At 45.1% G+C, this 13,286-nt stretch overlaps 1 protein-coding gene across 6 annotated transcripts in view; it reads right to left on the bottom strand.

Moving 5' to 3' along the window:
• Nucleotides 1-13,286, bottom strand: part of DNAAF9 (dynein axonemal assembly factor 9) — a 163,090-nt gene that overhangs the window by 35,537 nt on the left and 114,267 nt on the right. For all 6 annotated transcript variants that reach the window (XM_070247774.1, XM_070247772.1, XM_070247773.1 and 3 more), the window contains 7 exons: nt 13,001-13,147; nt 11,832-11,920; nt 11,326-11,427; nt 10,932-11,049; nt 9,119-9,207; nt 7,452-7,610; nt 2,030-2,155 (listed from right to left, as the gene is read on the bottom strand). In XM_070247774.1, the coding sequence (XP_070103875.1) occupies nt 2,030-2,155; nt 7,452-7,610; nt 9,119-9,207; nt 10,932-11,049; nt 11,326-11,427; nt 11,832-11,920; nt 13,001-13,147 (830 nt within the window). The remainder of the gene's footprint in view (nt 1-2,029; nt 2,156-7,451; nt 7,611-9,118; nt 9,208-10,931; nt 11,050-11,325; nt 11,428-11,831; nt 11,921-13,000; nt 13,148-13,286) is intronic.

Here is a 13,286-nt window from a genome sequence, read left to right as displayed (position 1 = left end):
CAGACTTAAGTCTTGGCATTGTCGATTTGACTGCTCACTTCTTTGAGATTTTCATTTCCATAGTGTCTTGATTATTATCTTTATTTTCTTTCTAGGGCTCTAACAGTTCATTTTCCTTCTGCTTTTGTTAGCTAAACTCCTTTTTTTTTTCCTCCTGATCTTTTCTATTTAACAGCTTTCTTGAGGTATAACTTGCATATCATAAAATTCACTCATTTTAAGTGTACAATTCAATGATTTTTAAAATAAATTTAGAGTTGTGCAACCATCACAATTCAATTTTAGAACATTTCCATCACCCCAGGAAGATCCCTCCTGCCCATTTCCCCAAACCTTTTATATTTCTTCCTTGAGCTCTCCCCACCCCACCCTGTCAGCTCCTCTTCTCTTTAATTTTTTTTTTTTGGACAGTGCAGAAGAGTACTGTCTGGGCTAATTCTTCTGAGGTGTAACCTCTATCTGTTGTTTGCTTACTACTATCTTTTCCTACCTTTTCTAATGGTAGTATTTATGGTAGCATCTAGTCCCATGTCAGACCTCCTTCCACTTTAATTCAACTTTAAATAAAAACTTGAGAAAATAAGAGGCACGAATGGTAGAAAGAGGGCATGTTAGAGTCAATATGGCAGTCCAAAGTACAATGGTGATGCTCAGCATTCACTACAATAACCTAACCTAAGACAGAAGGAAAAATAGAACACCTTGGCTTTTTTTTATGGGAGAGCAAAACCTGGGTCACAGCTAAGGAGAAGAGAGAAGGGTGAAGACATTTCTTGGGATCAGTCAAGGTGATTAGGGAAGTAACCTCTACTGTAACTTCTATGAGAAATCTAAAGATACCAACTTGGGACTCAATAGGAAAGGAGCTTTTTCAGATGAAGTCTAAGGGTAGATCAATCAGTTACTAGGAGATGATAATAACATATACTAGCCAGAAAGACCTCATGATAAGAGACCTGGGATACATTCCACTAGGCTACAGGGAGAGGAAGTCAAATAGTTCTACGAAGGGACAATGTAATACTTGCAACTCTCCCCAGTGAGGAGTGTTTTAATGATGAAATAGTTACTTCCAGACACCATGGGGCAATGTAAACTGTAAAACCCACTCAAAAAAGAGTTTGAAAATGTGAATAAAGAGTAATAAAACTGATCATACAATTAATAATATCTCTTTGAGGAATCTATTCTAAGGAAATTATCTGAAATTTGAGAAGTTTATATGGATAAAGATGTTCCCACAGCATTATTTATAATAGTGAAAAGTTGGAGCAATCCTATATGACTGGCAGTAGGGAAATGGTTAAGACAATTATGTCCATCCATGCACATAATGATTATATAATTGATCAAAATGGAATTATAATTACACTCCAATACAGAAACATATATATGTTAACTTACAGAGTATGTTTACATGCTAACCTAAGAAAAAGAATATAAAATTACATGTACACTACAACTGTAAAAAAGCATGCACATAAAATGACCAAAAAGAAGTTCACAAAAATAATTATAGTTACATTGAGTTAGTGAGATTTGGGTGAATTATTACCCAATTTTCTTTGTTGTTCCAAATTACTTCCAAAGTAAAAAAAAAAGTTCACCTGTTAGTAGTGAGAATGAGTGTCATTAACTGAGGTAAGATTGCTTAACCACAGGAAAAAGTATCTGTGAGATACTCCCAGAGCCCTGGGACACAGGATTCTTCTCTGCAGTAAAGTGGAAAAGAAAAGGCTGCCACAGGCCTTCTTTCTTTCCAGGAGAAGCTGTTTCAAGTCCCACTGCCCTAGATGGGCAACTTTTCAGTTCACAAAGAAAAGTGGAGAGAGGCTGCCAGTAGAAAGGGGTCTTCTGAAAACCTAGCACTAATCAAATAACTGAGCATTTATTACATATAAGGTAGACCAATGTGTTCCAAAGACATTCATGTTAAGATGTGTCTCCTTCTGGTGGGCAGGAGAAAATCACTTTCTGTACCTTTAAACACACCACACCCTGTAGGCTGGAGGTGGTCCTAAGTATGTACCTGTGTTCCATGTAGCAGCTCAGGGGCTCCACGCACACTGTGATGGCACCAATAGAGAAGGAGGACTTGACATTTGAGTCTGGATGGGTCTGCAGGGCCTGGACAACATCAATAACATCTGTGTAGCTGGGGGAAAAAAAGAGAATGATTAGTTTGCTGACTGGGGCTGCGGAGCTGGGGAGAAGAATGGCGAATGGCTGAGTGACCAAGAGTGGAAGGAAAACCCAAAGGAGGAGACTGTGACTGGGTTCCTTGCTGTCACCCCGCTTTATGATTTAGAGCCCCTGGAGTCCACAGTGTTTCTACATTCCTGAGTGCCATTAGTCATCATAACTGTGCTAGAGTGAGCAGAAGCACCCCCCTATTGGGATAAAGGGAAGCCTGCAGGTGACCCCGGGGCTCTGAGGGTGGGACTTGGTGTCCTCAGGCCTGTTTTCTAAACAAGTTAGGAACTCCTGCATTGGTCTATTGTCTTTAATAGCTCTTTCCACCTCAGAGAACATGCAGGCAGGAGAGAAAGGGGGATCATCAGGAACCTCTCCAAGTTAGCAGATATATGTCAAATACCACTTGCATTCATATCTCCCGCCTGGAACTCCCTCCAAACTCCTGACCTCTCTAGACTTGATCATTTTTAGTTAGAACTTAATAAGTTAACGATCCAAAGCCCTGTCCTTCTCAGCAGAGGGGACTCCACTCTTTGAGCTGCTAGGCCAAAAGATATGTTTGGAGTCGCTGACTCCATTTTTTCTCAATCTTCAAAATATAACTAGAATGAGATCACTGCTCACACTCCCACGCTACTACTGGGTCCAAACTGCTATCATCTCCTGCGTAGATCACCCCACAGCCTCCTCAGTGGCCTCCCTGCTTCTGTCCTTGCCTCTCCCCAACCTGTTTTCAACACAGAAGACAGAAGGATCATGCTAATTACATCGTCTAAGCCAGAAGGAGTGGCTTCCATCCCACTCAGCGTGAAGGCGAAAGCCCTGACAATGGCCCCCACAGCCCTCTATGATCTGACCCCCACACTGCAGGGAAGAGTTTCATCTCCTACTATTCCTTCCTTACCTGGATCCAGCCACTTTGGCCTCCTGGCTCTTCCCTGAACATGCCAGGCATACTTCCACCCTTGTACTCTCTGTGCCCTCCTGGGATGCTCTTGTCTTCCGATGTCTGCAAGGCTTGTTCCCTCACTCCCTTCAGGTCCCTGCTCAAGTGGCATCCTATGAGGGAGGGATCCTCTGACTTCATACAGCCTACGTGATACACCAACCCTCCCTCTGGAACAACCTGCCCACGCCACAATTCTTCTCCAAAGCACTGAACATCTCCTACATATGCTGTATTTTCTCATTTATTTGTTTATGGTCTGTCTCTGCAGTAAGATCATAAGGTGGTTGTTGAGTGCTGTAATGTATGGTGTGTAAAGAATGGTAGATGAATGAACTGGACGTTCAACCCTGGGTAGACCCATGGCCACTCCAAGTGGGGACCTGCCCTCTTCACCGTGTGGAGAACATTTTCCCAATTGATCCAGTGTATCATCAATAATCAGTTCCTATAGAGGGAAGGCAAATCTGATGGGTAGCCTTGCTGATCATATGGCTCTGGGTCCTAGCCTGGGCCCTTGTAAGGCCAGTGGTGGTGGCTGGGGGGATAGGTACAGCCTGCCTGAGCCATTTCCCGAGTTCCTTCAAACACTTCATTTGTAAAATGGCACTTGGCTTTATCCCAGATGACAATATTAGCACCACCACCCCAAGGTCTGCCTCAGTCCTGACCAACCAGCAGTGCTCCAGTAAAGAACAGGGTGTGCTGGTTCTAGAGTTTCCCTACAAGGGCCTGGCAGCCAGACAGCCTTTAGAGCAAGCCCCTACTCACTGGCTTCTCTCGAAGGCTTCTCTCCCTATCTGGGCAAGTGTGTGTAAGACCACGTGGGGTTCTGCAGTGTCTGGGTGGGCCTAGATGCCAGGAGAGCCCTCAACACTGCCTGCACTGCCAGGCCCTTATGCACACAGAGTAAGCAGGACTGATACCTGCACATTGCCCCAAATCTCTTTGTGGTCGTGTTTAATGGATTTAACTCTCATGGTTAAGTGCCCCAGCCTTGCTCCTCAGCATCAGCTTTTCTCCTCTTCTAAAAAAGTGGGGGCTTTTATTTTCCATGTTTGGTAAGAACTGAGGCAAGACTCTCATTTCTTAGGGCAAAAAGCAGGTTTTGGTCATTTAAATGCAAAAGGTTTTTCCCTTGAGAGGGTGGCCAGGGAATTCCCAAGTTTTCAGAGCATTTCATTAATTTTCATTGATTTTTTTTTTTTTAAAGATTGGCACCTAACAACTGTTGCCAATATTTTTTTTTTCCTTTCTTCTTCTTCTCCCCAAAGCCCCCCAGTACATAGTGGTATATTCCAGTTGTGAGTGCTTTTGGTTGTGCTATGTAGGATGCCACCTCAGCATGGCCTGATGAGTGGTGCCATGTCCGTGCCCAGGATCCGAACAGGTGAAACCCCGGGCCGCCAAAGCGGAGTGTGCGAACTTAACCATTTGGCCACGGGGCCAGCCCCATAATCTTCACTGATTTTAACGGAAAAAGATAAGAGTGAAAACAGACCCGGGCTCTTTGGTGAGGCCAAAGCATTTAAGTGCTGCATCTGGGCACTGCAGCCACAAGTCACTGTGGCAAAAGAGGAGACCCTTGGTGTCATTCACTCTACTTGTTAAGGGAGCTCTGCTAGACCCTCCCTCCCTCTCCAGCCCCTGCCCTATATTCACTCTGGGTGTGGCCTCCAAACAGAAGGAGGCAGCCCTCACCACAGAAGGAAGCAGCCAGAGCTTGTACCTGGCCCCTCTGGCTAACCTGCCCCAACACATAATGAAGGCAGAAAACTGGCTCTTCACATTTGCCTCTTTCTTGTCAGCACTCTCTTTATTAAAAATAAAAACACAATGAAAATCTAGCAGGACTTTAACTTTCTTTCCTCTGAAACAACAGATATTCCATTCAAGAGTCCTTTGAGGGGCCGGCCCCATGGCCCAGTGGTTAAGCTCACACACTCCTCTTTGGCAGTCCAGGTTTTGCTGGCTCAGATCCTGGGCGTGGACCTAGCACCACTCATCAGGCCATGCTGAGGCGGCATCCCACACAGCACAACCAGAAGGATCTACAGTTAGAATATACAACTACGTACTGAAGGGCTTTGGGGAGAAAAAGGAAAAAAAAAAAAAAGACTGGCAACAGATGTTAGCTCAGGTGCCAATCTTAAAAAAAAAAAAAACGAGTCCTTTTGGCTCCGTTTTATGTTTGCAACTTAAGCCTACATTTGTGCAAACGTTTTGCATTAATTCAATTTTTGCTTTGAGAGATAATTTGTTTTAAACGTAGGTAATTTAAAGAATGATATTACAACTCTCCAGAGTATAAACAAATATAGCCCCTCAAATTCCTTAAAATTAATTTTTAAAAATTAAGATTGCCCCAGTTTTACTTATTTGAGTGTGTATATTAAGTTCTATACAATTTTGTCACCTGTGTAGGTTCCTATATCCACCACAGTCAGGATACTGAATGGTTCCAACACAAGGATCCCTCATGTTGCCCTTTTATAACCACACTCACCTCCCTCCTGCCCCTGACTCTCATGCCTAAATCCTGGTAACCACCAATGTCTTCCATTTCTAAAATTTTATCATTTCAAAATACATTAATTTTTAAAACAACATCTAGTAGCTCCACTTGATGTCAAAGCTGGGTACCACTCCCTGTACTGCTGTAGTAAGTTGAATGGAACCAAGCCACTCAAGGGGAAAAAGAAAACTCTGCCCTATACTACAGCTTTCCCCCAAAGAAGATAAAAGACACATGCAAGGAATAAAATTCTCAACTTGAGAAGCCTCTGGGGTCTTGCTTCATCAGCAACCTCAATACTGGGCTCAAAGGTCCAGTCCCAAGGAGATGGACATGCAAAAAGGAGGCTGCCACGAGTTCCCTGCTGAGCCTCAAGAGAATGTGCCCAGCCTGTAAGAGAGTGTCTTAGTGAGAGCCACAGTATTTAGCTGATATGGTGACTTAAGTCTCTCAGGAAATCTGAGGTCCCTAACATTCTGGGGCCGCGACTGGGCAAAGGCTGGGTCTGAGAGTACTAGAGTGGACTGGTGATAACCTGTCATTGCAATCCAGAGCAGCCAGAATAGCTGACACTTTTGCAGACTTGTACAGTCAGAAACAAGGAGTCAACGATGCTCCCTGAAGTGATGGAAGATAGAAATGACCTCAGTTGCAGAATGTCAAGCTGCTAAATTTGACTCCAGGTTCACAACCCTAGTGACTCTCAGCTCGGGTTGGGGCGGGGGCGGGGGCAGAGCAATCCATTCCTTTGACCACTAGAAGTTATAGAAAACAAGTAGTTTCAAGCCCAGAATTTTGTTCTGTGGCTTCCACAACCTCAGCCCACAAGTAGAACAAAACAGCCGACAGAAGGGAAGGCTGGGGCAGTTGTGAGAATAAGGCCTGAAGAAGAGGAACAACGGCTGTCAGGGTGCACAGTCCCGCCTGCCTCCTGCCTCAGGACCACTGGCCCAGCTTCCTCCAGTTCTCATCATAACACCCAGGAGACCAAACAGGATCTTGGCTTATTCTTTACTGGAAACAATTAGCCAATTGCAAATACTAATTATTATAAGCACCAAAAAGTAGCATAGCACAAAAGCACTTTGTGAGAACTGGCAAAAGCTTCTATATTACCAACCATAATGACACCGGTGAAGAGGGAGCCCGTCTTCCTGACCCGGCACATTCTCCTCTGGGCCTGGGGGGTGATGGGCCTGCACGAGGCCCCTCCCTGTAAAGCCTTAGAACAGGTCAAGGGAAGCTCCTTGCAGCCAGGGTCCCCAGAGGAGCACACACTCTGTCAAACCTGTCCTCACAGAGAGCTCCTTGCCCAACTGGACTATTCACGCTCCTCACTGAGGGTTCCAGTAAATCCTCCAGGACTAGCCATCCTGGGGATGGTGGGGCTTGAGATTGTAGAGTATAGGGGCCATCTCTGTAACTCCACAGGAGGGAGGTCTGAAACAGATGAAGCTCCCTTGCCTAGATGGTGAAGGAAGAGGCTTAGGGACCACTATTATTATAAGAATTATCAAAAGAATCTTGCCCAGAAAACCTCCTCCCTAATTCTCCACCTTTTGAGGATATTATGATCTTGATGCCCAACTTAAAACTTGTGTGCAAGCTACTCCAGCCACTCTAGGCCACAGGATAGCAACAGGAGTCCTTGCTCATTTAAGGCCTCCCTGGGCAGCACAGACACAGCTCATGCACAGCAATGTGTTCTGTGCTTCAGGTTAGCTACACACGAAATAACAGTAATCGCAAGGCACCACCCTATCCCAGTGCCCCTACAAGAAATCCAGTGCTCACCCCTGTAACACCACCAGCAGTCTGGTTTTCTTGCGGATGTAGGCTGACTGGCGGGCAGAGCGGTTCTGTTGGGCCTCCAGGGCACTGGAGAGGTATCTCTGGAAATGAGCAGCATGAAAACATTCGGAGCTGTCCATGATTTGGCGGTACACCATCCACCTGGAAATGGCAAGTGTAATCTCAGCATGAGAGCCACCCGATGGCCTGTCTTAGCCAGTGGATTCAAATGTGGCCAGTACTCCCACAGACATTCTGCCCAGTGAACCCGTATAGGAGAAAGCAATCCTGGCACCACAGAAACAGGTGAAGAGCACTGGCTGGATGGGGAGCTCCGTATCCTGAAACCACTATCATTGGAGCTTTTCTTTTTTGCTGAGGAAGATTTGCCCTGAGCTAACATCTGTGTCAATCTTCCTCTATTTTGTATGTGGGTCACTGCCACAGTATGGCTGACAAGTAGTGATCCAAACCCACGAACCCAGACTGCTGAAGTGGAGCAAGCTGAACTTAACCACTGTGCCACAGGGCTGGCCCCCATCATTGGAGCTTTTGAAAGGAAATCCCATGCCACAGGGAAAAAGGTCAGCTTAAGCACATGACCAACAGACTTTAGAGTTGAGAAAGACTCCTTCTGACTAGGCAGTCACTTCCTGAAGGACCATTCAATAAAATGGCTTCAGTCTGGTAATCAGTAAAACTCTTGCTAAGAAAAAGAAACAGGCAGGGTGAAGAATTCAGACTGTTTATAGAACAGAAGCAATAGAAACGAGGGAGGGACGGGTTAGCTATGTAGCATTTATAAAGGAGGTCCATTAGTTCCCTAGCATCTCTCCAAAACCTGCCCCTCCCCAGTCTCACACCCTAAAGTCCCAAACCTCTGGGAGATTTCAGTCTTCTTGATTACTCTATGGACTCCCGCAGGATGCCTTACTATGAAGCAGACTGACTAGGTATTAAATGCCCAGTTCAGTCAGCAAGGATTGTTAAGTAATCTGCTAGCCAGGTAGAAGTGGTGGATGAATGATTTCCCCAACTTCACCTGAGCCATCATGTCCCAGCTGTACCTGAGCTCACACAGTCTCCTGGGGATCAGGGAAGGACCACATGTACCAGCTCCCAAGTTCTAACCACCCTGCTCCTGAATTTCCCTGCTGACAAGGCACACTCCCAGGCCTCTATCCATGTGGTCCTGCTGCTACAGTGCTCTTCCCCAGAGAACCAAAGGTTCATTCCCTCATTTCCTGAGGCCTTTGCTCAAATGTTACCTTCTCAGTGAGGTCTTCCCTGAGCACCCAATTTAAAACTGGAATCCCTCCCCTAGCCCAGCACTCCCTATAGCCTTCTCTGCTTTATTTTCTCCATAGCACTTTTCACTAGCTAATATACTGTTTTCCTTATCTGGTTAATTGTCTGTCTTCCCAAACTAGAATGTAAGCTCCATGAGGGCAGAGATTTCGAAGTCTGTTATGTTCGTTTGGAACAGTGCCTGGCACACAGAAAGTGCTCAGTACAAATGTGTTAAATGAATGGATGGATGTCCGGATGGATGACTATTGTGCTAATACCAATTACCCCAAAGGTCAGTACATGTCAAAGGTCTCCCAGTGCCTAGGCAGGCCCAGGCATAGAATCCCTTCCCCCAAAGCAAAGGCAGAAGCCATACTAACCTGCCATATTCCTTATGCAGAGTGACCAGAAAAGCACAGAGCTCGTTAGCATGACAGCCTGGGAGGCCAGTTACAATGCTGATGATTACCTATATGAAAGAAAAGTCATTTGGGTTTGTGATTCAACTGGGAGGCAGCATTGTGTAAGAGGTTAAGAGAACTTAACTGGAGCCAGGTTCTGTGGATTTGCACCTCAGCACCAGCACTCACTAGCTATGTGACCTTGGGCTAACAACAGAACCTGCCTTGCAGGATGGGTGTGATGATTAACTGAGTTAATATATGTAAAGTGCTTAGAACAGTGTCTGGCACATAGCAAACACCATATAAAATGTAGTGTTACTATTATAATTTCCATTGAGCAGGTTGTGACTGGATCAGTTAAAATACAGTGGAAAATACTGGTCAGAAAGGAGGTCTGGGACAGAAATGTCACAGGCTGAATTCAGCAATCTGGTAACTCAGCGAAGGAGAGAAGTGGCACTGGGGACTCTGGCTGGCTGTCCATGCCCTCCAAGCCACAGGGCCTGAGCTAAGGAAACAAACTGCACATAGGAGGCACTTCTGAGTCTTGATGGGGAGAAGAGGAGCCAGGCTGGACTGTCTTAACGTTACTACACAACCACATGAAAACAGGGCCTTCTGCAGGCAGGTATTACAAAGCAACTCAAGAAATTCCCTGACAAAGGGGTCAAGCCTGGGAGGAGAGGACCCTGCAGTCCCTGAAGGATATCAATGTAAATGACACAGCATGGCAAGGACCTCTTTAAGTATGTGTTTAATTTCACAATACACAAGACTCACTGGGACAAGCCTGGTCACAGATAACAGATTAAAGCTCAGCTTGGTGGTACTCGTCACTTGAGCTGGTCACATGAGCAGAGCAATGGCTGTGGATCTGTGTTCTTTTGTGGGAACCAGACATTCTCCTGCCTCCCCTCTGACCAGGCCCCTACTCTGTGTCCCTTTCTGGCCTTGTGGGAAGTATTCCACGTAACTGACTTTTTGCTTATCCTCCTTCCATCCAAATTTCCCCATCTCACTTCTTATTCCTCAGTGCCCAGGCCTCAGCCTCTCAAATCACAGCTGACATGCTTACAGCCAGACACCTTGTAACTTTAAGGCCAGTCCTGTAGCACTTTTTAAAAAAAATTATTTTATTGATTATAGTACTTTTTAAATAAAATATAACAAGTAAGCATTTTCATTTTTAAACTTTTGCCTAAGGGGAAAATGACATTTCTAATTGCTTAGAGCTTCTATTTTCTTCTGCGGCTGACTTCTAGACTTGCACAAAAATAAACATCCTCTTTGAGCATATTATGACATATGCTTCCAAAGAAATGCTGAGAGGGGTCAAGAGGAGGGAAGTGTGAGGTGGGAGCAGATTAAAATCCACTCTTGGGAAGACAATGTTTACAAAGTATCACCTTACCCTGGTGATGCCAGCAAGGCCCAAGTAACAAGGCCCTTCCCCTTATTAAGCTCAATGTGTCACAACCACAAAGAGTAGCCGGTACGAGAACGCCGAGCAAGAGCTGAAAGGCCTGGAGAAACACGGGGACGGAAGAGCAAGGTGCCAGGGTTTGCTGGCTGCCATGGGGCTCAGCTGGGGTTAATGCAGACGCCTGTACCCAGTCATTGTATACAATGGGTTTCATGTGTATCGTTACATCAGTATGCAAGGAGGTGGAGAGTCTTATAAAAGGGACTCCGCCTGAGCTCCTTTTGTTAACTGACACAGAAGATCCAAGCGCAGGCTATCAGGATTATCTTCCTGTGAATTCCCAGCATATTTGGTGAGCTGCTGTACCTTGTCATTTTCCACTTGGTGAGTAGGGTTGAGTTCAGCTTGCTGCAGCAGGACGGGGAGATGGGTCCTCATCACAGGCTCCCGACTAATGCTACTGAAGGTGAAATGCTGGAGAAACCTAGGAAAACAAAGACAATGCTATTATATTACCACCACCAGCCTTGCTTGAATGTCCCCATTCATAGGAGAAACTCCTTATTTAATTGCTGAAAAAGAAACCTTAGAAAGATTCTCTCTAGAGAATAAAATTGCATACGGTGTGTCATTACTACCCTTTATAACGATCCCTAAGAAGCCATAAAGAAAAAAGAGCTTAGAAAGGACCAGCACTGAAGTTTCCGACATTTCAAAAGCCAGAACATTAAACATCTATAAATAGAAAACCAGAGCTCACCAATCTAGCTCTGGGAGTTTTGCTGAGAGTAGCTTTAGAGGACTCCACTTCTCCCCAGCAGAATGGCTCAGGACACTGAAGAGCTTCTGTGCACCGGAATGTCTGCAATATCAAAAGCTTACAGATTAGAATGAACTCCATCTCCCAACAGAACATATAACTTGTTCTGGTGCTTTCAAGCCAGAGTCCTGAGACAGAATCAACACTTCCAAAACACTGCCTTAAATAAAATGTAGTGTTACTGCAGGAGAACTGGTGTGCCCACATGGGAAGGTTGGCCTGAAACCCCTGGTAATCCTATGGGTTTCTGATTCTTGGTGGATTTCATCTCTCTGGCTTCAACTTCCCCAAGGGCACTGGCTACCTGCAAGTTGGCAGCACTAAAACAACTGTCGGCCTTTTCAGAAGCCAAGACCCCTGTGTTACATAACACAAGTCATCCTGCAGAGAGAGCAGACACACACAGCTTAGGGAAACAAGCATAAACACTGAAGGCAGCCACTTACAATCTCTTTTGTTCCACAGATAATCCATCTTCCTGGATCACTTTTAAAGACAGCCCTGAGTTAGCCTGCTGTTGCCAAGGGGAGAAGACCTAAACAAAACAGAATTTGAGCAAAGAACACTTTAAACCCAACAACAGGATATGGAATCCACATGGGGATTTGATGATTGTTGAAAATCTAGACTGTCAGTACAGAGAAAAACCATCATAACAAACAAGTTTGTTTCAAAAACAGAGGCCTGAAGCAATTTTGTTCTGTATTTTTCAAAACTAGAATTTCTTTCTGGGTTCCTCTCCCAGGGATTCTGCTCCTTAAAAGGCCAAGAAGCACGAAGCAAGGTGTCAGGTAACAGTGTTCTGGCAGCAAAGGCATGTTCTTCCCTGATGATAAGTCCAGACAGAAGGAGCTGTTCAAGCAACTCCTGCCTAGAGGCTGAAGAGAATCTAAAGGGCTATCTCTATGTTCCTGGATTGAAAGGACAAGCAGAAGGAGATAGGAAGGATCAGCAGGCAGCAAGAGGAAGACAGACTGGCCTGAGAAGCCACGCCACTCTGCAGTCAAGGCCAGCTCTTATCTTCTCCAAGTTCTGTGAATCTGTCCTGAGGGAGAGACACTGTCCTCTCACATAAGCTGCTGCAATCATACCTTTCCAAGTATTTCCACCAGTCACGAGGCTGGCCATCCGTTTGACTTTGGCTACTGCTTGGTCTCTAAGTGGGTTGTATGATTCTCAATAAGCTTCCTCACTCACGCAATCTGTGCCAAGTGCCTATAATATGCAGCCAGCCAGGTAGGACTATTCACAGGGACAGGGCCTGTGAACCATGGGGAGGGAGAGCTTGGGGCGGGGTAGAGAGCTCTGATGCAGTAGGTAGGGCCCAACAATTCAGTAAAGTAGCTAAAAGGAAAATAATTAGGATTTAAAGGGGACAAAGAAGACTTTTCTTAGAAGCTAAAAAGGTTTTTTGTTCAATTCCTTTAGGTTCTCAGCTCTCAATGGCAAGAGCACCATTTCAGGACCTAAAGGGCTTAGTAGTAGCCATCCCCCACCAAGCCCTCCCAACTCTCCCTCTCATTACCTCACTGTTAGTTCTGAAATGTTGCCTCATCATCTAAATTGCTAGGGAAAAAAAGTAGTACTTGTTTTGCTGACTAATGATCGATGTTACCTCTGAGTAAAATGCTTGATATATCTTTGATTTGGGGAAAAGTGCAATCATCAGAAAATTGCTTGATCCATGGAAATGAACTGGGAGATGAGGAAGCAGTGAGCTTTTGAAGTCTACCAGAAGGGCAGCAACAATACTGGTGGAATCCTAAAGAGAAAAAGAGGGAGCATGAGTGAGAAAAGCAATTTGCATGATACCAGCCCTCACAACTACCGCCAGAAGACATACGACAAATTTCAGTGCAATTATTTTCACATTATGGGTTTATTGGGGTTCAATTATAGAT

Source organism: Equus caballus, chromosome 22 (genome assembly GCF_041296265.1).
Source record: "Equus caballus isolate H_3958 breed thoroughbred chromosome 22, TB-T2T, whole genome shotgun sequence".
NCBI classification, from domain to species: domain Eukaryota; kingdom Metazoa; phylum Chordata; class Mammalia; order Perissodactyla; family Equidae; genus Equus; species Equus caballus.
Note: the sequence above shows the minus strand (reverse complement) of the source record. Positions and strands in the feature narration are given on the sequence as shown.